The sequence below is a fragment of the Cnephaeus nilssonii genome (genome assembly GCF_951640355.1).
Source record: "Cnephaeus nilssonii genome assembly, chromosome: 2".
Lineage (NCBI taxonomy): Eukaryota > Metazoa > Chordata > Mammalia > Chiroptera > Vespertilionidae > Cnephaeus > Cnephaeus nilssonii.
In genome coordinates this window covers 107,721,392-107,747,197 of record NC_137073.1, presented here as the reverse complement: position 1 = coordinate 107,747,197, position 25,806 = coordinate 107,721,392, and the positions used below count along the sequence as shown (strand labels likewise).

Below are 25,806 nucleotides of genomic sequence, written 5' to 3'. Positions count from 1 at the left end.
AGGAAATAAAGACTTTCCCAGTATATACTTATGCCAGCCTTCATTCCCATCTACAAGATTCCATGCGTTGTGTTTCCAAGATATTTAAGGCCCCGCTGGAAAAAGTAGAGGCAAGAGGTTAAAAAAAAAAAAAAAAAGAGAGTGTCAGTAAAAAAGTTAATTTTATTACATTCTGATTCCAGATGAAAACACAGGGTAGCGAGTCAAAACTGAAGGCTCAGCTTTTTGCAACCCCTTCTCCCCACCCCCCATTCTCCAGAGGAGAGAGTCCCCCAGCTGGGGCCAGCGGAAGCCAGACCTACCACCTTCCAGGGTTTGGCGGAGGATCCCTGCTAGTGGACAGGGGCTATACTGTCGAGCTCCGTTTGAGTCCCATGTCCAAACTTGGAAGAATCATCAGTATTCTGCAGTTGTATACCCCAAGGCCTCAACAGGGGCTCCTAGCCAAAAAGCTTCACTTCGTCTGAATAAATTAACAGTTATAGGGTCCAGCTGTATTTTCAGGCTGACTTGTTAAATATTGGCTGTAAAAATTCTTCGGGGCATGATATCAGACTACAAAGCTCTGTGATGTGATCTGGTCACACACACTGCCTGCAAGCTCCCTACCCTTCTGCAAGGAAAAACGTCAACCAGCTCCACTTGGGGGTGCGGGGAATAGAGCAACAAGAAAGGGGGAAGCTCCCAAACTACACGAAGAGCTCGGGGAGGGTCTCTTGATGGTACCAACGCAAGCAGAGTGCTGGGACAAGCTGGCCTCTCACCCCACATGCATTTCAGCCATTTGGCATCTGGGTAACGACTTTCCTTTTTGCTACCATCCTCCCGATATGATTAAACAGATTTAATATGACAGAACCACAGTATGTTCCTTTGCAGGAAAAGAGCGGAGAAAAAACAAAGCAGGGTCCTGATGACTGACCCTGCAGGAGGCAGAGAGAGATCCCTGATCAACTTGTACGGAATGAGGAAGGGAGACCCTCGCTGCTCCCTCCCGGACAGAGTCTCTTTGGAGCTCATTGTGGTGCCAAGAAGCAGAAACACAAAGAGAATCCCCAGCCAGACAGCAAGGACTGTTGTCGTTGGTTTCTGAAGACTGTACCACTGAGGCTGTGGACAAAGGGTAGCAGGGCCAGCCCTTAGGCACGTGGCCTCCCCCAGTGTCCTGCCTCAGAGTGGCTCAGTGGCTCTCAGGAGCTAATGACACAAATATGAGTGGCAGCACCAGCACATCCTAATCATCTGAAAAAGTCCCACCTCTTCCCTTACCTCGATGCTCTTTTCAACGTCACGTTTCCAGCATTTACTTCTTACTCTATCAAGACACTCAGCTAGCCAGAATATTGGCAAGGAGCTGCTAAGGCTTAAGTATGCAGAGGCGGATAGGATCTATACCTGCCCCACACCCTCCAGATACCAGGGGTGGAGCTGGGCTCAGAACCCAGGCCTTTCATTCTATGACTTACACTTGCTTCAGACTTGACTTATATCCCTCGCAGGGTATATGTCCCTTCCAAGAGGGGTAGCCATTTAATAGGGGAGAGGGCTTCAAACTAGAAATGGCAACTTACATGGAAGACATGCACCTTCTTACTTTTCTAATAGAAACGATAAAGAAGACTCTGTCATCTTAGCCCCGTTTCTCCAATGACGCTGGTCTGTGTTTCAGAACCCCTCACAATTGTCTTTAGTGAGCAGTTGGTTCAAATAAGCACAATACTGAACATGGATTTCTTCGCACATTCCAATTCAAGAAGCCAAATTGCATTTACACCCAAGGGTACCAAATGGGGGTGAGGTTGTACAAAAGGAAGAGTGGGAGAAAGGCTCCCTAAGATGCTTCAGTTTTGTGCCCCTGAAACCTCTAAGGATATGAAGTGCCTTCCTTCTATGCACTATCGTCCTGGGAGTGAAAATAGCAGAGCCAAACCTGACTCGATGTGGGGCCCTTACCTAGACCTGCTAGGGGTCCCACAGGGGGAGAAACACTGGTCTTGAAGAGATCCAGAGGGTTGGTCTGTGGGGTTGCAGATTGTCCCGTAGGTGATGCCTGGCCTGGAGGTTCTGAGTCCGGAGGAGCAAAGATGTCTGATGTCAGCAAGTCACTTGCTGGAGACTGACAGGGCAGAGGGGGACATAAAGAAGTTACTCAGCAACAGAGAAATGCAGTGTCATTCTGTCTCCTACTCTGTACCTCAAATCGGGAACCACACAGAAAAACTACTTCCTATACTGAGGGACTACCACAAAACACCAACCAACCAAAGCCAAAGGACAAGGATCCCTGCAATGGGCAGGATATGAGGTTTTGGACACTCGAAGTGAAATCTAATTTACTTATTCACACATTTGTGTCTGCCTGGTCTCCTTGCCAGCTAACAGCTTGAAGCTGGGAAAGAAGGGACAGTTATAAATAAGTAGCTTATGTGTTTTTGATCATTCTAGTGGGTTTGAATCAGTCTGCATGGCCTTGATACACTAGTCTAATCATTAGGCCAGCCTACATATTCCAAAGAGATTAAAAAGTAATACTTAACAGAAACCACATTTTAAATTGCTTTTGAGTGAAGTGGTAACAGTAAATACATGTTTCTTTTAAGACAATGGATTATTTAGTCAACTTTTAATAGAGGAGGCAAACTCAAGAATTTGACACCACCAGCTTGGTCATTAGCACAACCTGAGGGGTGTGTGCGGGGCGCGACTTAGTGTGGGGAAGGTATGTATAAGGGGAATCACAAGAACCCTTGCCCTCCGCTCCCAGAACATGACCATCAAACTTACCAGAGGTACAGAAGCATAGCAGCATTAAAAACGAAAAAAAACGTGTGTTTAGTTAATAATAAGAGACAAGACATGCAAAGGGAAAGCAGGGCGCAACAACACCGCTGAGCGCGAAGCTTTGAAAGGGTGGCGATTAGAGGAAGGTATTCCTGGGGGACGACGAGCTCACCCCACCTTCTATATTACAGCCACACAGGAAACTACAAAAGCAGCAGAAAGGACAGCTCGCCTCAGACCACCCTGTGACAGCGAACATGCATTCTGCCAACGCACATGCGGAGGAGACAATTCACCTTGGCAGTCCTTCTGCCTCTTCCTGGTTTGGTACTCTGTGGAGGTGGGATAATGGCTATGGAGTCATGTGTGGAGGACTGGGCAGAGCTTTCCAAGTCCTGCTTTAGGCCATTTGGTACGGGCAGTCCTTTGGGAGGGCTTCCCACAAAAGGGTTTGGGGAGGATTTGACATGGAAGCCATTCTGGTCTCTTTCAGACACCCCATTCTGAGTTCTCACTGCTGGCTGGGTTTGCGGACTTGAGAGGGGCCACGGGTCTGCCTGAGCTTCCTGCTTGCCAGTCCGGTTAGAGATCTGGTCAAACTGCTGACCAAAGTAATCAACATCCCCATTCAGGGGCCCATTACTCAGCGGAGTAGACAAGCCACTCAAATTCTCTGTCTTCTGATCTGGAGATTTGAGAGAATCAAACGAAGAGGGTGGCGATTGGTCCTGCTGTGCAAAAGGATCATCACGGAAAGGATCGGGATTAGGGGTGGGAAAGAAATTGAGATTGGCAGAAAAGGCATTTTCGGGCAAGAAAGACGCCTGAGGCTTTGGTCGAGGAAGAGAGGAGGAGGTGATGCCGTTTGTTAAGAATGAATTTTCTCTTAAAGAATTCTGATTGGTGTTGATTTCAGAGTTTAGATCCACTAACAGGATATCTTTGCTTTCCTATCACATTTGGAAAGAAAAAAAAAAAGAGAGAGAAAGAAAGTGTTAGTCCATGTTGTGACTTCAAATGAAAAGGCTACATAAAATGACCAGGATTATCACAATTCCCATTAGATTTTAACAAAACGGTTGACCATGATCTCCTCCCATCCCCTCAGTGAGTGCATTTTCCAGTTGAATAGGTCCTCCCTCCCCCTTCCCCACCTTGTGCCTGTTTATTTATGTCTCAACTTCATTGACCCCTTCATTAAATTAAATCTTACTGTTGTTTATATTATTCATGTCACCGCTCACCCTTACACACTGGCTGAGTTCATGATCACGGTTGTTTCAATTCATGTCTTTGAAAGTCTTAAAGGGAATTCACTATGAGTCACTCCAAGTGATTAAGTACGTATATAGAGCTTGAAAGCAAGACCAGACCTCAGAAGCCCTGCCCAGCTTCTTGCCTGATATCTTTGCTTTCCTATCACTGTACCCCAGTCATGTAACATCACCTCTCCAAATGAGCACATTTACTGGCTATTACATTAATATTTTGCAGTTCTGGATGTGATGAAGTTTAAGGTCAAATATATCTGCCTATAATTGGTCTTTCCTTGGGCCAATTATAGGGAGATGTCAGGTATGCTTTTTAAAATATTTCAGAATCTTTGAAAGTGCTAGCCAAGTTAGACCTCTCATCCTCATCCTCTTAGCCTCTCCTCTGGACACACCCTTTTGTCTATGTCTTTCTAAGAAAGTGATAACCCCAAATAGGGATATAATCTAACAACATATCACATTAACCTCTTGTATTGTACAGTTTTAAAATAATATAGCTTAAGCCTTAGCCAGTTGGGCTCAGTGGATAGAGTGTTGGCCTGTGGACCGAAGGGTCCCAGGTTCGATTCCCGTCAAGGGCACATGCCTGGGTTGTAGGCTCGGTCCAACGTACAGGAGGCAGCCAATCAATAATTCCCTCTCATCACTGATGTTTCTATCTCTCTCTTCCTCTCTGAAATCAATAAAAATATATTTAAAAAATATAGCTTAAGAGTTGCCTATCTCATCTATCTAGAGGATAAATTCAACTAATCTTTGTCTTTAATTTATAAATAATCTAGTCTGATTTATGTATAAGGTGGAGATGTGGGTTTAAGAGTTAATTTGAAAGACATACCGAATTCATAACTCTACAAATTCTATTCTCTATCAGTTTCTGGCATGTTAATTATCTGGGTTCTCAGTTGTCAGGTAAGACATCCTTCTTAGCCTAAGAGCAGCCAATTGGATCAATCTGCCACATCTTTATCACTAGTTAGGGGTCACCCTGGGACTGGCTGTCACACTGACAGACCTTCCTCCTAACTGACTTTGGTCCATTAATACTTCACTATGCTGACCACAGAGGAATATAAACAATAAACACCTTTGAAATGGAAGTTGAAATTCTAGCATTGCTCTGAACAGATCACTAAACATTATGATCCTTGAGACAAAAACAACCGTCAGGGAATATAAAATTCTCAAAAAGAAAAAGGAGGCCTGAGTAGGCAGACCTCTTTTGTTTTAAGGGAAAAGAATACATTTTTAGAAAGTTTAGGCCCCAAATCAGACCTAATTAGTATTCTATCTTTTGGCTTCCTTTACTGTTACGTATAAACCACAATGTTTAAAAACCAGCTTTTCTCTTTATAACCAGAAGAATTTGTCAGAAGAAAGAGCTTGTCATTAAAATTTTGTTTTAATCAAAGAAACAGATTGGAAGACTTCTTAATGTAGGGATCTTTAACAATCAAAAGGTAGGAAAATGTACTCCAAATGCTTGTGATTTCAGTATTTATTCATTTATTAGGAGCCACCTCTGGTTAGAACAGTTGGGTATCACAGCTGGCAGAGTTCTCCTTTTCAAATACTTCAGAAGAAGTTCTTAGGACACCAAACAGGAGCCACAGTGTTAGACTTCTGAATAGTCGGCCTATAAGTGAAATGTATAAGGCTTTCCTCAGCTCAGGTCTGTTGCTAATTCCAGATGAAGAGCCTATCACATGATCTCACTCATATGTGGAATCTAATGAACAAAATAAACTGATGAACAAAATAGATCCAAAGACATAGAAGCATGGAACAGACTTCTGAATCTCAGAGGGATGGTGGGGTGGGATGGTGGTTGGGGAGAGATTCGCCAAAGACTTTATATGCATAACCATAAACACAGACAATAATGTGGTGAAGGCCTGGGGTGGGGTGGAAGAGCAGGGTGGAAGGGGTCAATGGGAAAAAAAGGGGACATATGCAATACTTTCAACAATAAAGATAAATTTTTAAAAAAGATTAAAGGTCTAGTTCATAGACTATGATTAAGAGATGCAAGACTCCTCATCCACCTCCTAGGTCAGAGCTTCATGCATTTTTCCTTGGATGTCAATACTGCATCCACATGGCCATCGTTGGAGGATCCGAGAGACAAGCACTAGTGATAGGAGAGTGAAATGCAGTCCCTGCTCTTAGGGAGCTCCAGCAAGAGGGGCAGCAGGCAACCAAGTGGTGTCTGTCCAGAGACGAAGTCTTTACTGAATTCCATAGCCTAGCTCTCCTCTAGACAGCTATGTCACCTAAACATCTCGCTGCCAAATCCTGGACTTCCCTACCCGAAGCTTTCTGTGTCTTTCTGCTACTCTCTGAATTAAAATAAGCTTCATTAGCCAGACCTTCAAAATGACCCACAAGGGGGGGGGGGGCACCCAGTTTACATTTAGCCTAACTACTCTATTTTCCTACACACTTAAAGACCCAGTTCAAGTTCAGATAATTTATAAAGCCTCTTCCCATGGATCCTCTATTTCAGCTTCACCTGTGCCCTCTTTCTGCATCTTACTTCCACAACACTGTGCCCTGGCCCCATCCCTGCATCAGTTTTAACCTCCTTGATGGCGGACCAGGCCTTATGTTCTTCTCATAATAACTCCGAATGATCAAAATTTTCACTAGAGCATGTATTCTTTTCTTTTCTCTTTTTTAGATCAGTGTGGATGAATATTGTTCAAGTGGTTTTCCAATAAAAATTAGATTCTAAGGTATGCTACTTAGTTTGCAACATGAGCTTTATTTGTAATGCATAAAACTATTCTGTATAAATGTTGCGGGAGGGACAGGGCCTAACTAATAAAGTTTAGATAATTGAGATTTCTTCTCTCTTCATCTCTTCCAAAGCAACTACTGTAAGATTTGAACTTTTAAAACATGCTGGTTTTATCAAGTAGAGATAAGTTTGTTTTTTGACCTATGAATATAAAGTCAATCTGTTAGAATGTGCTGGCAACGTCTGACCAGCACATAATTAGTGCTGTTGGGATTCTCTTACTTATCACCTACCATCTACTTTGATGGTATTTATTTCTTTAATCTATTGTTATTGATACACCAAAAATTCATAAAATGTATGACGTCTAATATCAATGACACTCAGGCTTACTCAAGCTGCTTTCCATTTCCTTTTTCATAACTTTCCAGAAGGCTACAGAAGCAGTCAGTGCTTCCTTGCCTACCCCATGGAAACTGCTTCAGAGCCTGAGTGTTCTGATCTCTTTCAATAAACTTGTTTGAATGTCAGTTATACTTGGACAGCATGCTTTTCAGACATCGATTTCAGAGCTGGGATGGACCTTCCAGGGCTGTCTAATCCTGTATTTCAGAAAGTTTCTCCTTAGAACGGTAACAGACATTGTGAAGAATGACAGGTTCTACAGGCAAGTGAGTTAGGACACACTGCTTTAAAGAACAGTGAACAGGCTTCTCTGTGGTGGTTTTGAGGCCTCCATAATGCAGTTATGCAGTGTGAATCTCATAGGCTTGGGGGCGGAGAAGGGGGTACCCAGCCCCTTCTCACCTCCAGAGCTTCAGCATTTTATGTGAAGTTTCATGGACCTGGCATTCTCTGCAATACTCTGGGGCCAGTGAGACTTACCCAGTCTCTGGTCTGCTGTGGTTTTATTTCCAATGACCTTCTTGGTCATATAGGCTTGCTTAATAATTCCCTGATGTCTATCTAGAGACTCCTAGATAGACAGTGGTGCTCCTTTGCCTTCTCATCTTTTATGTTCAAGCCTGGAAATTCACTCAGCACTCTTAGCTGACCCTCTAAAGCCAGGTAAATACTTTATAATTAACATCCACTAATAAGCTTTTTAATTGGTTTTAATGTTGGTCTCCTCCTTTTTAATTTGCTTTAATGATGTCATTGACATTGTGCATCTCATTGCTGTGCCCGGCAAGTAGCAGGTATTCAAGAAACTATTAAATAAATAATAGAAGTTGTAAAAAGCCATTCAAAATTACATGGGTAATTTCACTGGAGGCCTGTTTTGGAAGGTCTGAGACTTGGGTTTTTGTGCTAAATTTGAACCTCTTTCTTTGGTAAATTTTTTTTTTCAGAATTACCATTTTCATATCTGTAAAGGAAAATGTTACTCTAGTCTCAATATTAAGAAGACTTGATACACTCTAATATCCTGTAAAAAATGAGAAACTTTTTTTTTTATTAAACAAGGACAAGTCTTGGTTAAACATAACGGAGCCTCTTGTTTGTTTTAAATCTTGCTTCACACCAAGCTTATGCTAACTCACAAAGAAAGAATAAAAAATAAATGGAGAGGCCAGGAGGCTTTACAATTAATCATTTAACAAACATACTTCCTTCAAGTAGGCTTATGCCAAGAATTATTATTCAACTCCTCCTTCTGATCCTAAGTAATACCAAGAAAGACTACATTGCCTGACCTATTGCTCAGATTTAATCTCTAAGCAATATTAAGTATCTGAATTAGTCCTGATAGGTTCCCATGGTGGCTTAAGATGCAAATTTGTTCTAGCAGCCATTTCCACTTTATGCAGAAAAAATCAGCTGCCACGTTCCAAATTTCAATAAAGATGCTCAAGATTCCTGGTTAACTGCCAATTTGAGTCATAGATGTCATTTCCATTACATTGCAAATTTAAAAACAGACACTTACTGTTGGACTATTTAGGTCAGGAGGTGTAGACATGTCCCCAAACAAATCCATCCGGTCAACAGCCTTAAAAAAGTATTTGGATTAGATTCAGATGTGTCTACTCAAAAAGATTATTTTGTATATTGTCGTAATTGTTTCCTAAACAAAAGTTTAGGAAAATGGCCGTCACAATTGAATTTTCATTGAACTAATACAGATTTGATATTGGGCGATTTAGGTCAGGAAGTATAGACAGGTACCCAAACAAATCCATCTGGTCCAAACTCTTTAAAAAGTATTCGAGCCCCAGCCGGCTTGGCCCAGTGGATAGAGTGTCGGCCTGGGGACTGAAGGGTTCCAGGTTTGATTCCAGTCAAGGGCACATGCCTGGGTTGCAGGTTAGATCCCCAGTGGGGGCCGTGCAGAGGGCAGCCAATCAATGATTCTCTCTCATCATTGATGTTTCTATCACTCTCCCTCTCCCTTCCTCTCTAAAATCAATAAAAAAAAAAGTATTTGGATTAGATTTAGATGTCTTTACTAAAAAGATTGCCTTTTATATTAACATCAATGTTAGGAAATAGTTGTTGCAATTGGATTTTCATACAGATTCTGTCTTTGCAACATCTACAGGAAGTAAAACCCACATTCCGGTAAGCAAGAATCATAAAAAGTCACATACATACCAATTTCAGTTTGTTAGCTTGGTCATCAAGAGTCATTAGGGCCTCGCTCCCGTTCTGAAAAGATGGCAAATATTTAAGGGTTTAGTTGGCAAGTTTTAATTTTCTAGTGTATTGGCTTGCTAAGCAGTTATAATTTTGGCACTGATCATTCAACCATACATCTTTCATGACCAGAAGGGTCATGAACACAGAGCAATAAGCCAGAAGAAGAGCATGCTGGGCAGGGAGCAAACAAGGGCTTATACATGTCACACATCACAATTCACAAGGAGAGAAGATACGTTTTACCTCAACTGCATTGTTGGCTTCTTCCATCTAAAAAGAAAGACACAAATTCAGTGATCTAGTAATTATAGTTAAAATGAGTTAAATAAAAGAACAAATATACCTATCTATCGGTTCACAGGCACAAGCAAAAGAGACTCTTGCATATTATCTCTGCCCTACAGTCCCCTCCCTTTTTCACATTAATACTGGATTTGAACAGAGTTACTGGACTTAAACTTGGTAATCCTGTATAGTCTTTAGAATTGATGTGAAGCTTGTAGGGAGAAAAGACCGGAGTCAGGGACTAGAAATAAGTGCTTAATGATAACACCCATCCATTGCCCTGCTATTTGGGAAGAAGAGACAATACATTTCTCTACTTTCCATACTTTGGAGATCTACAGAGAAGCCAATTCTCCAGACAGGCCATATGTTTGCATAATGTTCACATATGGTCCTAATACTGTCTTAAGTTTAATAGAACCTGTATCGGGTAGAACTTGCCTTTTTCTTTTCTTCTTCCTTTTTCTTCACGTTATAGATAACTTGAAAAAGGTCTTTAAGATCAATGACTAATGGCTCAGCCTGAAGCAAGAAAAAGCATCTTTATCAGTATTTTTAATCTTACTATTTTCTTCCCTTTATCTCACATCAGTTCTTATTTAGTACTCCAACACCCCCTTTCTCTTAAAGATCCTCACTACGCTCCCCTGTTTTATGGGGAATAACCCCTACTCCCATCCCTACCCCCAGATACATAAAAGACAGCAGGGTTAATAAGTACTTAGACCAAACAAGAAACACCATGATAATTTTCCAAGGCCCTCCGCATTTCTAGGAATAATTTGCTATTATTCTATAATCAGCATTCACCTTATAGGAATATCCATTCTAACAATCCTTGTGCCACATGCTCCATGGGAATCAATGACATTTCAAAAATGATTCCTTAGACCAATAAACATAGTTGTCATTTGAATCATTGTTTATTCCTCCCCCTATCTCTAGTTGTTTCTAGAAAGCTCTCTAGTTGAGTGATAGACACTCCTACGTTCCACTGAGGACAAGTCCCCCTCCAGGAATACCTCAAGGCTTAGCACTAACCTGTTGCCCTGTTTTTATGGCAAAAAACTGATGCTGGCCTTCTGCTCCACACACATAACCAAATGCCCGATTGTCTGTCACATCACGGGCAATGAAAGAAATCTTATTTACTGGATGTTCGTGCTCTATCACCTGAAAAAGGAACAAAAACATGATTTACTGGGAAAACTAGCATTTATTTGTAGGCTAGCACAGCTAAGCATCAGACCACTGAGCCACACCGGCCAGGCTATTCTTGTATTATTATTTATTATTTATTATTAATATAATACAACTGAAAGCTTACTTTTCCCTACCCCTATATATTAAAATGAGACCCATGCATAGACCTATGATAGCATCACAAACCAAAGGTTAGTATTAATCTAGTTCTTGTACCTGGGGTCAAAAAGAATACCCAAGTGATATTATAGCATACCCGTGTCTATAGACTTGACACATCTATAAGAGGAAATAAATTTAAAGATAAAGTGACTTAACTCCTCACCCCCTACCCTGTTTTCCGCCTGTACATCTGGAGAAGTGATATATATATATTTTTTTTTCCTACAGAATTTTGAAAAGGAAAAAGGGGAGCTAAAATTTAGTTGCAAATTGTTTGTCAAATTCAGGTGGTCAGGAAAGTGTCAGTGAAAGTGAATTCTTACCCCAGTTTTCTCATCAATTATTTTGATCCCAGAAAGGGAAATGTTGACCCAGATCCTTTGTTTGTGTTGTCCCTGAGACCGACCAGCCGCTGCCATGCCCTGAGGAGGTTGGGAAAACAAGAAAACTTAGTTAAAACTACCCTATGATGCTTCCGATACTAAAACTTAAAAGGCAGCTTTGTTTTCAGCTTAATTTACCATCTATGAGAGGCCTAAGCACCCTGCATAAGAGAGAGCAAGAAGGAATAGAAGGTGTTGAGCCAGGACATCACTAGTTCTGTGAACTTGGACAAGCCATTTTAATTCTTTTGATCTCAGAACAGTCACTGGTAAAGACAAGAAGAAGGTACTAGAAGTTCTTCAAAGGTGTTACTTCTAGGTCTTGTCTTACTTAACAAGTATTATTTAACTGGTTTCACATAGTGACAGTGCTGGAATTCAAAAATGCAGAAAATCAAAGGGCTAAGACTAAGGAACACCAGTTTCCAAGTAGAGTCCTGACTTTTACCTGAAGACTTCCAGGGTTGAAACTTTGATCTGCCCAAAGCAAAAGGCATATCAAGTCCTGCTACACTAGAACAACACTCAGAATATGCAAACAATCTCATGGCTGCTCATCAAATGAGGTGCCACTGGATTATGTGATTAGAAAGTTTTCCTCTTGAATAATTGAGATATAGGTAAATACGAACTTCTCATCTAATTCCTTCTGTTGGCCATTTGCTGAAGACAGAGACAAAGCATGCTTTCTGCCTTTTACCTTTAGTTTCATCATAGAATCTTGGCTCATTTTATCTCCTCTTGCATCTGGCACATCATCAATGCCAATTAGCTTGGCCTTGTATTTTACACCATCACCTTTGAATCTGGCCAAAAGATACTCATCTGTCTTTTCTGAGCCTGAGAAAAGAAAGAAATATAGGATAAAGTTTATAAATGTATTTAAATATCAGCCCCATGCATCATCAAATATGTTCTGGAATCTACAAATCAGAGTAGTACAAATCTTGCTTATACTATGATTGACTAAGTGTGCAATATTCTACCCTTATTCTCACTTCCTTTGAATAAAACCATGCTCTTTAATACTGTATAAGATGTTGGGATGGAGAGAAAATAAACTCTTTAAGGTGCAAAATGGAATGAATTATGGGAAATTTATGGAACTATGTGAGTGGGACCTGGGGATATTCATTATAATTTAAAAATACTTTTAAAAAGAATATAAGGAGAATAATGCTTTCGTTTTTTAATAAAAGAAAAATAAGGCACCACCCAATTTACCAGCATTTTGAACTGTCAAAAAGGCAAAAGGGAATTATGAGTAAATTTCTTTGAAAATCACTTAAGGTAATTATCCCATCTTCATAACTTCTTTTTTTTTTTTTAAATATTTTTTATTGATTTTTTACAGAGAGGAAGAGAGAGGGATAGAGAGTTAGAAACATCGATGAGAGAGAAACATCGATTAGCTGCCTCCTGCACAACCCCTACTGGGGATGTGCCCGCAACCAAGGTACATGCCATTGACCGGAATCAAACCTGGGACCTTTCAGTCCGCAGGCTGACGCTCTATCCACTGAGCCAGACCGGTTTCGGCTTCATAACTTCTTTTGCTTCTCTTAAAAGGCCTGCGTGGTCTCATTTCCATTGCTAAAGTGTAGAAGTGGAAAGCAGGCCAGTCACGCAATATTTTCAAGCTATGAATGATTAAGACTCTGGCACTTCGTAGCGGTACTTCAGGTGAAGAACCAGGGTCTATAAAACAAAGGTCTTTAGTTTTTAAAAACTGAAACATGGTAATGGGTTACTGAAAGATAACCATATAATAATTGATAGTTGATTTATCAACTGAACAAGATGGCATGAGAACTGCCTGGCAGGACCTGGGGCAATCACAGGATTCAGAGCCATGTCTTGTATATGGAGTGAACCAAACTCCAACTCTCCTGCTCATGACTGGAGACCAGGCTCAGGTTGAAGCCAGGCCAGGGCCAGCTCTTACTTTACCCTGAACTTCTCATTTCTTCAGAGGTAACCACCATGAGCTCCCCTCATTGGCCTCAGGAGGATTTCTCCATACCTTTCTTCTTCTCCTTCTTTGATGGTGCTTTTGGTGCGGCCTGTTGGTCAGGCTGACCATTAGATGTACTGGTTTCTACTTCGTTAGACATGGCAAGAAGGCAGACAGCAAACTCCAGCACCAGCAGACACTTAGTGACACCAGGCGCTCCCTGATGGCGAGGTCTCAAAAGAACATAACCGACTGCAGACACCTGTAGGCAGAGTTTAGAGGCGTAATGAGATTATAACACAGCAAAGCCAGACTTTATGCCATAATAGGCCTACCACTAGTGATTCTCGAGTGCAGTTCTTCAGACTCATTTTGTTCTTTCTCCTCTATTAGACTGAACTCTAAAAGCAGGGGAGTGGGTAGGAGTGTTTCCTTTGAGGTTTCCAAAATGGAAAGAAGGTGTTTACCAGATTTTTCTTTAGTCAATTGGTATCTGGTAACATTTAATGATTATCTAGCTAACTAGCTTGTGTTGGATCTTTGGCATAAAAATCTAATATGAAAGATAGGGATTAAAATGTGTCACACATAGAAAAATAAGGCTTCATAGCAAAATAGAAATAAATGGAATGCTGAGCTTGAGAAAATGGCAACTGGCATGTGAAACTGGGTATTATTAACTGTAAAGGCAGTGTCAAGGGAAGAGCTATATATTTTATCTTATTCATATTAATATTTTTTAAAATGTTAGGATTCTGCATCTAACTTCCAGTGCTGTCTATAAGCACTATACTTTAAATGACACCCACTTTTGACATTAACTCTTACACATATCAGGGAGAGGATTAATTTATGGGGTGTCTTTTGTGTAATTAATTCAATGCATGTGAATACTTTTATGCTATTATTTAGTGTTACTATCCTCAACATGGTTGTGGTATATGCTCTCATAAAGCTCCCCCATGTATCACAGTAGGTAAAACAGAAAAATGCAGAGTCATTGTAAGCACTAATGGAAGTAAACTAATGTTTCAAAAGGTTCTTTCACCACCCCCCCCCGCAAGAGTCAAAGTTTCTACACAGCAGCTGAGAGAGCTAGAGACAGGTTAACTTTCTACCTGGACTGAAGACCAAAGACAAAGAAAAGCTCCTCACAGTCTGTAATCCTGTTAAGACCACCAATGGGCTGGTGCACCCCCAAAAGCCCTCTCAATTCTATGCCTACAGCACCCATTTATTTGAGCTTTTTAATTCAAGGATCAAGTCCATCACATGGGAATAGGTACTGTTTGTTAGATACTTAAAGGATAAACAATAAGTTTCAAGTTTTTGCTCAATAAGCTTCAACTGCCACTTACTTGCTTCATGAATGTCAACATGTTCTCCTGAAGGTCAGTACTTAATCTCTCCCCCATGAGTTTTTATTTTATTTTATATTTTATTTTATTTTATTTTATTTTATTACTTTATCTTTTAAATCCTCACCCGAGGATATTTTTCCATTGATTTTTAGAGAGAGAGAAAGACAGAGAGAAATATTGATGTGAGAGCACATCAACTGGTTGCCTCCTGCACATGCCCTGACCAAGGCCTGGGACAGGTAGGAGCCTGCAACCGAGGTACATGCCCTTGACCAGAATCAAACTGGAACCCTTTGGTCCACAGGCCAATGCTCTATCCACTGAGCAAACCAGCTAGGGCTCCCCATAAGTTTTTAAATAGTCCTTGTAGTCTTAATAGTCTTTGAAAGCAAATGTATAGATAAATACATAAATCTATGTATGGTTAATGTTATCTGAATTATTTCATTTGGAGATTTAGTTGTTAGTTTTGCTCAAACACACCTGGATTGTAGGGAGCCATAGAGAAGTCTGTGCACGTGGATGTCTTACAGAGTAGAGGGTTCAAAGCTCTTTTCTTTCTTTTTTAAAAATTTATATACTTTTATTGATTTCAGAGAGGAACGGAGAGATAGAAACATCAATGATGAGAGAGAACCACTAATTGGCTGCCTCCTGCAGGCCCCACACTGGGGATTGAGCCCCCAATCTGGGTATGTGCCCTGACTGGGAATCGAACCGTGACCTCCTGGTTCACAGGTCTATGCTCAACCACTGAGCCATGTTGGCTGGGCCAAAGCTTTTTTCACTTAAGATATCTTTGGGGGCCAAACACTATAAGCCTTTTACCTGTATTAACTCCAAAATTTACAATAACCCTGAGTATTAGGATACAGTGTGATTTCACTTTTCCTGAGGGAAAGCCAAGGCACAGAGGTTATAACTTACACAGATGCAAATACTAGAACCTGGGCCTAGCCCAGGCTGTCTGGCCCCAAGCCAGGGTTCCTCAGATGTGATAGTGAAGAATCTCATCTGAGAAATCTCATAATAGCTACAGAGATGCTGTTCTACACCTGTTGTGGCTGCCAAAAGATATGTCCAGTTCTAACACTTTCTAATCTAAGGCATAGCTTTAAAAAATAAGTCTAGATTGCATTGAGTTATTGGGTCTGTTTTAAGCTCTAGTAAGGTCAAAGATCTTATATAAGGGGGAATAAGTGGGTATAGGACAACTAGAATGTATAGTCTTCTCATTCATTAGGTTCTGTGGGACCCTTCTGACCACGAGCACAACATTAATCAGGAGACATACACAATGAATGTTATCATAAGGTAGGGGTCACAAATTCAAGCTCAACACATATGCAAAGGGTTACCTGAACAGCTCTCCATCTAAACCTAAATGGTTCTAGTTTTTAGGGACAGGCTGTTTCCTGCATTAGAAGCTTGAGCAGAGAAATAAGAAAATACACCTGGAACCAAATGAGGATCTAAAGTTATTGTATATTCTTGACTCCTTCTTAAGGCCTAATGTAGAACAAATTTGTAAATGAAACTTTGCTAAGTCAATAAAATTTGCTTCCATTTGAGAAAAGATATCTAACTTGGGTTTTGGACTTTACAAACCTCCCTGAAAGAATGTGAAGACTTCCCCTTTCCATGGCATAAGAATCAGATGACTAGGAGAGATTTTGGAGCTTGCAACATCTTTTCTGAGAAGGCTCTGAGAAATGTAAACCAGAACACTGCGTGAGTCATCTTAAGACAACTATGTCCTTTGCACTAAAAAATAAAAAATAAATAAAAAAATCTGCTAATCTGCTAATCTGCTATAGTTTGTTTAGCCCTTAAAGTTATGCATGCAAGACTTCCAGTATTTAGAATCCTGGAATGCTTGGCATAGGAACACATTTGTGTAGAGGCAAACTTGGCTGGCACTTTCTTATTCTTGCTTATCTTTTCCATCAGTAGGGATATATTGGTATCAGCAATGATACTAATGAATAATTCCAGGATTCTAAAGCAATATCCTGACATCAATGTACCACCTTCCGACCAGTCTACCTTCTAGCCCTAATTATACAGAGCAGAGAAGAAATTGCTTAGTCAGACTCAAAACACTGGTAAAGGGAGTAACTTGAGTTAAAGACTTATTTAATGGTAGGCCCGTTCCACAAATGGTAGAGAATCTATTTTTAATGTTAAGGGGAATGAGACAAACACCCAACCTACCAAGTACTTAAAACATTTATCCTGACAGCTCCATGAAATAGAATGTGTCTCTGCTTTATGAATATATCCCTAATGATGGAAAAGATATCCCTACTGATGGAAAATGGACTCGGTAACACAAGATTATTTGCTAATAAGTCTCTGAGCTCAAAACTGAACATGATCTATGTCCCTGTTTCTACTATATATGCTGCTACTCTTTATTTTTTTTTAAGCTCACTGATTTTAACCTGTATTTTATAAGCTGCTTTCAAAGTCATAATCCTATTGACTTTAAGATATCCGTAAATTTTTCAGGAAGAGCCACATATATAGACACAGGGGAGTTAAGGAGAGTAAAGAACAAAGCAACATAAACATCTTTACCAAGAGCATCCAGTACTTTGTACTGGTCACAGAATGTGTTTCCTTGTCCTTTAGAACTTTACGCCTGTCTCAGCTGAGGTACTGCATTAGGGCATGTGAAATATTAACCTCCAAGGCAGATCTCAGGGTCCAAGAGGGCAGCGAACAGCCTTCACCACTATTTTCAAAGCAGCCTTTTGAGAATAAGGAAGGTTGCCAGAAATGAGGCAGTGAAGTTAGGCTGTTTCTGAAACTTGATGTAACCCCTTTCTGCCTTAGCTGCTTAGATGCCTATGTTTTTAGGAAGGCTTACTCTACCCTGCAAAAACCACGCTGAGCAGACAGGAAGATTTGTGCAGCCTCTTGAATTGGGGAGGTGAGACTACGCAAATGCACACCAAAAAGGAGTCCTTAAAAGATTTGCTTGCAAATGCTGACACAGCTGGAGGGGCCTCAGTAACAAAACATGAGTCAAGGAGGTATACACAAGTTAGGCATTTACAGAGAGCACGTATCATTGCTTTTAACCCTTGGAAGGGATGCTACGGGACTGAGCGGACACAAAGAGCCCTGAACCAAGAAGCTGTTCCCTATCTTTGGAACCAAGTCTGACCAGATTTACGAGTTCCCTCTACAGTTCATTGTGAGCAGAGGTGAGATTGCATAGCAGCTAAAAGTTCAGGCTTGGCAATCTTAGATAACTTCACCGTCATTTAGCTCTGTGGCTGTGACAACTTAACTCATATTTATTTCTTCACCTGTAAAATGGGAATATAGTTTGCAGAATTGTTATGAGAAATCAATAAGAACTTATGCAGAGACCTCAGTGCCTTGCTTAACAAATGGCAGCTGTTATTAAATCAAAGTTAGGCTTCATAGATACTATGTGTTGTGCAATATTATATTGCATCCAACATTGCTTTCCATAGCAAGCATTTAAACAGTTGCAGAACAACTGGGACCAATAAATAAACAGCTAGTAAATAGAAACATGGAGGAATATAGTGCTTAAATTAGTAAGGCCCAGGTGAAAAAGTGAGAGGGTTTGCCAATATTGGAGTCACCTTCTGTTCAACTCTGGCTTCTGAGCCTACAGAGCGCAGGATCTGATGGAAACAGGACTGTGGGGACAAAAATCTACTGTACGTTATCCAGAGATGTCTGTTTTAATGGATCCTGAGTCAACCCTAAGCCTACATCGTTACTACTTTCAGTTTTAAAGGTCTAACTCAGATCACTTGGGGAAATTTTACTGGAGAGCTCTTAAACTGTCAATGTCCATGCCACACGCAAAGCGATTAAACCAGACTCTCTGGAGAAGGGAGTCAGGCATCAGTATATTGTAAAGAGTCCCAGATGATTCCAATGTATTGACAAGTGTGAGGTCCAATGGTTTACTTCCACAATCCTTTGTCCCATTAAAAGAAATAGCAAGTGGGTTAGACCAGTGGTCGGCAAACTCATTAGTCAACAGAGCCAAACAAATATCAACAGTACAATGACTGAAATTTCTTTTGAGAGCCAAATTTTTTAAACTTAAACTTCTTCTAACGCCACTTCTTCAAAACAGACTCGCCCAGGCCGTGGTATTTTGTGGAAGAACCACACTCAAGGGACCCAAGAGCCATATGTGGCTCGCGAGCCGCGGTTTGCCGCTGCCGTTTGCAGACCACTGGGTTAGACTATTGAGCTGGAAGAAACCCGGGGAATAATTTGGTCACACCCTTTCATTATAAAGGTTAGGAAACTGAGGACAAGAGTGTATAATTTTTTTAATGGTTACATAACTGATTGTGGATAGAGTTGGTACCAAGAGAAATCTAGGTCTTAACATGAGAGTACTGTTTCATTCCTAGAGATTATGTGTGTCAGTTTTGTAAAAACTGTATTTTAAGAAGGCTATACAAAGCCCATTATATATAGAAACTGGACTGCCATTTAGTAGATATACCAAGCAAAGAACAAGAAAATAGCTTAGCAGAATAGTTTGAAATGGAATTTCACAGATGTTTTCTGAACCAAAACAGAAAAAGGATTTTATGGGTCTAATTATACATCGTTGCTGAATTCTTTCTTGCCTAGGTCGCTGGAGTCCTACTTGGTCAAAATGGCTCATTAATGTTGATTTGGCTGCGGGGAAGAAAGTATTTGGCTAGGTTTGAGACGCAACTCGCAGATCAAAGAATTCAAATTTATTTCAGTACATTCTCTACTATTCAGTGCTTGGCCTTTTAGGGTTTGTTTGTTTGGTTTTTTTAAAGCATGGTAGGAAGTTTGAGTTCTTATGTTGGCATAAGTTCTTATTCTTGAGTCATTATGACCTCTCCTAATTTTGTACTCACCCCCACCCATTTTGTTTTTAAAATAAGTTTTTATTAAGAATAGCTCTAGTAGGCCTAAAGAATAGTCATCATAATAAAGAGTGTTTGGGAGACTTTAAGCTTTAAAAATGAGCTTAATGCAATCCAAATGAAAGTCCATTCTCTAGACCAATTCACTAGAAATGTCTAAACATTGTTCACAAGTTGAACTGACGTATTAAGTTTATGATCAACTCTATAATGATATCACTCAGTTATTTCAATACAATGATAACTTTGAACACTTAACTCTAGGGTTAGAAGTAGTAGAAAGTATAAATTCATAATGAGAGTTTACTCCAGTATCTTGGAAAAGTGGGGCACAGATAATATACTTGTATGAACAAAGGCATGCAGAGGGGATTGAATCTAGAATCCTCTTTACACTTATTCAGACCCTATAAAGAGGAGCAGTGTTGGAATATCCCTGAGGTCCTTTGACCATGTGGAATTTTTGTGAAGGTGGACACACGAGGCTTGTGGTTGGATTAACTAAAATTAGAGAGCCTACCCATCTCAACTTTAATACTACAGTCAATCAGTTATTCCACCTCAGTTCTTGAGTGTGACCTCTTCCAGCTTAGATAAAACAGAACAGGAAAACTGAAATTCAACTTTGTCTTTTAAGTCACTTCAACAAAAGAAAGGAGGTGACCTTGAAGTTTTGGAGGTTTCCATCATTGCTTTACAATGCTGGCACTGGATCATTTGAGCTATGCTCTGACATGGTTCCCTTGACACCAGGGACTATCTGGACATGGATCACCAGGCTCTGGTACATGTGCTCTGTGTATCTCAAGTGAGCTGGTCAGGACAATAAAGTGGGCATAACCTTGACATGGAAAAGGGAATGGGGGATTTCTAGTCTAGTGTATAGTATCACCAGAATCACCAGAGCTCTGCATCTGGGGGTTATTGGTTCCTGATCCTCCTAATGATAAAATATTTGCTTTCTTATCTATTATTGTCTCTTTTGTACGTGTCATGTGGGAAAGAGATCAGCAACATAATGACTACATCCTTGAGCTCAAGGTCATATTCATCAGACAGTCCTCTTTCTATTAGATAGATATTGAGTCACCCATGGAAGAAGCCATGAGTGATTCTCACTAATTCTGAGGAAAGGCTATTAGGAGTCCACTGCTTTGGGAGAAAGGATAATATGGCTTTAGGGGGGTAGGAGGGATTTGAAAAAAGCTACCCTTACCCATATACCTTGGGCTTTAGGCAATCTGGTGGATAAGTTTGTATAGCAAGCTGAGCCATTTATGGGTAATGGACAATGGACTGAAATGGTCCAACACAGGGTGAGGGGTGCAGGAGAGGCGAAAGTCCTTATGGTTAGAGAATGAGTAGAAGGTAAAATGTCTAGACTAAAATCCTAGGCTCAGATGCCAGGGTTCCCATCTCACCCAGAAGATACCTTGGCACTTGGACAGGCCTCAAGGGGCTGGTGGGTGGTATATATGAGCACACTGAAAGAGCTGTGTGACAAGAGGGCCTGTGGGGCCATGGCAGGACTCTGCTAAACATTCTCCCCTTCAAGACCCCACTGCAGGACCAGTGACACAGTGGCTGTTTCAGTCATCAGAGCACACGCTTCAGTGGACAACATCATCATGTTTCAGTGGTAGCACACCAGTCTACACTGGGTTGCTGCCATGGGCTGGGGATACCCCATGCTACAGTGACAAGGACAGGGGGGGGGGCCCTCACATGGTTTGGTATGTCTAGTTATGAAATGACAGTAACCAGGAAGTATACCAAAAGAGTATGAAAAAGGAAGAAGATTTCAAAAAGCTACAGTGTTCATAGATAACTGGGTTGAGCACCTGGAAATTAAAGGTTGACTTTAGAAGAGCTCTATTTTGTACAATTAGATGGCACAGAATACTATATTCCACTCTGCTTCCCTCTCATCCTAAATCCAAGGGAAGAGAGAGTTCTAAAGAATGAGAAATTTACATAAACAATTTTAGGGTTCTAAATGTTTTCTAAAATGCTACTACTACCATGGAGTCTCTAGAAATGTTCTATTGCAAGGCCTTTGGGCCAGTGATTTGAGGAGAAGCATGATGAAACTGGTACAGTAAACACATGATTTTTTGAATTCGGCATCTAAATGTACAATGGATACTATGCTTGATACTGGCAGAAAAGATAGTAAAACAGCTAAGAAGTCAAGGTGAGGGAAAATAACCATCAGTGTACCCATTGATTCCTAGGTAAATACATTGACACAATTCATACTCTTTGTAATAATCCTCCCTCATATCTACGTATTCTACCCAAATTGGCCTGCAAATATCTCACTGTTTTCATGTCTATCATTTCTCAGTTAGAAGAGATAATTCTACCAAAACTAAATCCTCTACCTGGTTCTAAGCTAGATCTTAAATAATTCATATAAATGGGTCTAAGGAGTTTGTTTCTTAGAACACACAACATCCAGTTGTGCTTTCTCACTCCCAAGTGAAATGATCCCGGATGCAGTTGATATGGATGGTGCAGCATATCTAGCACATGGACAATAGGAGACAATAGTTCATCCATTTGAGTCTCTCTGTGACGTCACCTATGATGCTTATGCACATAAACCTGTTAAACAGGTTTCCCTTGACTCAAGCGCCATTACAATAGTCATCTTGAAGATCCATGTGGATGTTAAAAGAGTTTAAAAAGCATGTTATTTAGAAGCATCTGCATTTGAAACATTAAGCTTTAAACACCAATAGAATTATTTTATGATATAACCACATCAGGCCACGTTATAAGCAGGCAGGTAATCTTAAGCTTGTCCTCTTCCAAAAGCCAGTGCAAGAAGCACGGCTTGATATTTGGCTTGTTCTTTAATTCATCTGGCTGAATTATATCAAATCCCAATGTGGCTTCCCTTTCAGGCAGAGCCCTACATTTATATATTTCTCCAGGCCATTGCTTGAGTGTTTTTGTACCTGTTTGCAACTCACGGTTCAGATGCATGCTGCATTTCAAAGAGTTTAAAGAAAGAAGAATGCAGCAGTCTTGTAACATCAGCACAGAGTAGTCAAACTGAGGTGTATATAGTAATTGGCTATAGACACGGGAAATTATTTTTGTTACATTTCTGTATATATGACAAAAGTTGTGTAGACTCTACTCAAGACCAGCTCAAGTTATCTGATTCTAAAATATTGTCTCTGGATTCTAGGTAGCCTTTGCAGTAGAATATGCCCTTTGCGTTACTGTTCAATCTATCCTTAGACTTGGCATTAACCTTCCATGAGAAACTTGCCATTGGCTCACAATTCCCCATCTGCCATGATCTATTCTAGTTGGGCAAGATATCCACTGCCAACAGGGCATTTAGGCTTCATCTCCAAGAAGAATGTTGGCCCTCCTACTAACTAACCCCATTAAGAATAGTGGTTTTTTAAAGCATTGCTGTTTACTAGTATCTTGTGTGCTTGATATATATTCACTTTTAGAATGATTCTTCATGATTTAGCTCGTTTCCCTTAGAGAAGAGCAGGCTGCTCTCAAGACAAAAGAAAAAGGAGTCATTTAAAAACACAAAAGGATATTCTACTTATTTGTTGAATTTCAGGTTTACAGAGAACAAGCAACCTGAAAACCAACCCTCTCCCCTCCTAATAACAGTGTTCTAGCATGCCAAAGGTTAGGAAGTTTCCAGAATATTATCTAAAAGGCCAGGGAGTTATTCTAGAAGAAATAAGAATATAGGCACATTTACTTACTTCTTGGTTGCTGGACAAATTAGACAGATTAACAGATCATAAATCCCTACATAATTTCATGTTCTGGTATACAGGGAGAAAGGTAATTCTGCCAACTTGTTTTCTTGCTTCTTAAGGTGATGATGTATTCATACTACCTGAGTCTTAAACATTTAAGATCACAAGATCCAAAAAATTCCTAAAATATCTAGCCTACCTCTTTTGAAATTGTGAATACAGTTGCACAAATATTCTTCAGTTGCTGCAGAGTGAGTAAGGGATGGACAAAGTGGCAGAAATGCACGTATCCTTGAGCTATGTGCATTCTCCAGTTTCATAATGCTCATCATTCTCTCATCTTTTGGGAAATAGTATTGGGCCAAGTAAGTACATGGCAATCAATAAATGCATTTTTAAACTGAGGGATGGAAAAATCCTCAACAGCTACACATTAACCCCTGCTAAATGAAGCAGATTTGGGATTTTAATTGCCGCACAATTGAAACAACTACCTTGAGAAATAAAGTATTCTGGTGTACTGAAATATCTGTGTACAGTTCATTCACTGCAGAGATAAATGAGCACAGGCAGTTCCAGTTACAATAAAAAAAAAAAACCCTACCACTTAATATCATACTTTTGCTTATGAAGTGTGAGACAGATTTTGTTGCAGGAATTTTAACTATAAACCCAAGTTAATGTAATCAAAATTATACTTGTTGGAATCATGTAAGTCATAATTAATTGATCCTCCCTTCTACACACATCTAGACATCGACCTTAGAGACCATAAAGCAATCCAATCAGCAAGTTTGGAAGAATAATTTGGGGATCCTTGTATCTAGTAGAGCTTTCAGGGGAATATCACTCTTATGTGATCCTCAACATTAAAACGCTACTAATCTACAGAAGCTTTCAGGAAGTCAGTTTCCATACTCCCTTTAGCAAGTCATTTAAGGGACTTCTACAAATAAAGTTAAAATGGATGATGGTGTTTCAGAGAACTAAGGTCAGAGTTCTTAGGAAATGAAGGTACAGCTCACTTGTCTTTCTTGTTTTTATAATCAAAGACCAGGAGGAAAGACCTCAAGTACCACCTTAATCTGTACAGATGTCAACAAGTTTATTCTGGGATTTAAAGAGCAACTTCAAAGATTTGCTAACATATATATTCCACTGAACTGTTTTCTTAAGTCATCTCTTCTAACTTTAAAATCTTTCTAGGGCAGTGGGAGGGGAAAAGAAAATTAGTACCCATTGCATACAAATAGGATATCTAAGAAAATTGTCCTGATTATGTCATTAGACAACATTTTCAAAGGCTCATATCTTGAATATTTCATTTCCTCTCCACCCATTTGTGTAAAAAATTAAATAAATGAGCTACAGAGATAGCAGTAACCAATGACTTTGAGGAGCTTAGAACAATGCTATTTTTTTTTCCCCTCAAACCCAACGTATTTTTTTTCAGTTTTAATCTAGATATTATTCTACAAGATAGAAAAAGTAATTAGTGTCTCACACTTATATTAACATGAAGTAATATTCCACACAATATGCTGTTTCTTATGAATGTTATGCTGCTAGCCTGATAGACAAGTCAGTTTGGATATTTTAAAAGGCAGTACATGCATTAATTAAACAAGTCATTAGTTCATATGGTGCCAAAGGAATTGCTGCTTCCCAAAGGGATTAACTTATTTGGAATGATAAATTTACATACTAGCATATCTAGTTTTTCTGGTTTTGTAGGCCATCAAGATGTGTACTGGATCTATATCTATGTCTTTTAAAATGTGTTATTCAAAAATCATCTCCAGCTGCAGACAGTTTTAGAGTGAATCCAAAGCTGGGTGACCCTCCACTCCTCCCATGTTAAATGAGTTTGATTTAAGGTAATCTCACTTATTGTATTGTCTAATAGTTGTGCTAAAAACCTCTGAATTATATTCTGTTTTGTTTTTTTAATTTCTCAGTGCTTTGGCTAGAAATTGTGTTGAGTATGTGTCCTTTGCATTAAGTTATTATTTATAAACCTGCCCAGCACTCAAAGTCACAGGTATTACTACTTAACGGTCAAGGTTTGGCTTTAGGGCAAGAGGTTGGTCAAAGATCTGCTTTAACATGGGGACACTTTCCAGAATAAGCAGGTGAATGAGGGTTTTCTTTTCCCAGGCCTGTTGAATGCATACCATCCCTAGAAGGTCTCATTACCTTTTTAAGATGAACAATCACGGGGATGTCACCTGGGTCTATTGTTCTAGAATGACATGAACAGGTAGAAATGGTTGTGCATGTATGCCACTTTGTTGGCATTCAACTGAGATCTCCTGGCCCACTATGAGATATTCACATTCACACTGAACGACAAAAAGGCTTCTGGGTAGA

At 40.0% G+C, this 25,806-nt stretch overlaps 1 protein-coding gene across 4 annotated transcripts in view; it reads right to left on the bottom strand.

The window, feature by feature from the left end:
* The window catches only part of DAB2 (DAB adaptor protein 2), a 47,458-nt gene that overhangs the window by 7,558 nt on the left and 14,094 nt on the right, over positions 1–25,806 (bottom strand). For 2 of the 4 annotated variants that reach the window (XM_079792905.1, XM_079792906.1), the window contains exons 2-11: positions 13,492–13,684; positions 12,169–12,308; positions 11,409–11,507; positions 10,762–10,893; positions 10,162–10,242; positions 9,679–9,705; positions 9,391–9,444; positions 8,726–8,788; positions 3,078–3,731; positions 1,954–2,116 (exon numbers count right to left, since the gene is read on the bottom strand). In XM_079792905.1, coding sequence (XP_079649031.1) covers positions 1,954–2,116; positions 3,078–3,731; positions 8,726–8,788; positions 9,391–9,444; positions 9,679–9,705; positions 10,162–10,242; positions 10,762–10,893; positions 11,409–11,507; positions 12,169–12,308; positions 13,492–13,582 — 1,504 coding nt within the window. In that variant the 5' untranslated portion in view covers positions 13,583–13,684. The remainder of the gene's footprint in view (positions 1–1,953; positions 2,117–3,077; positions 3,732–8,725; positions 8,789–9,390; positions 9,445–9,678; positions 9,706–10,161; positions 10,243–10,761; positions 10,894–11,408; positions 11,508–12,168; positions 12,309–13,491; positions 13,685–25,806) is intronic. The other 2 variants (XM_079792907.1, XM_079792908.1) reach the window with 2 other exon arrangements.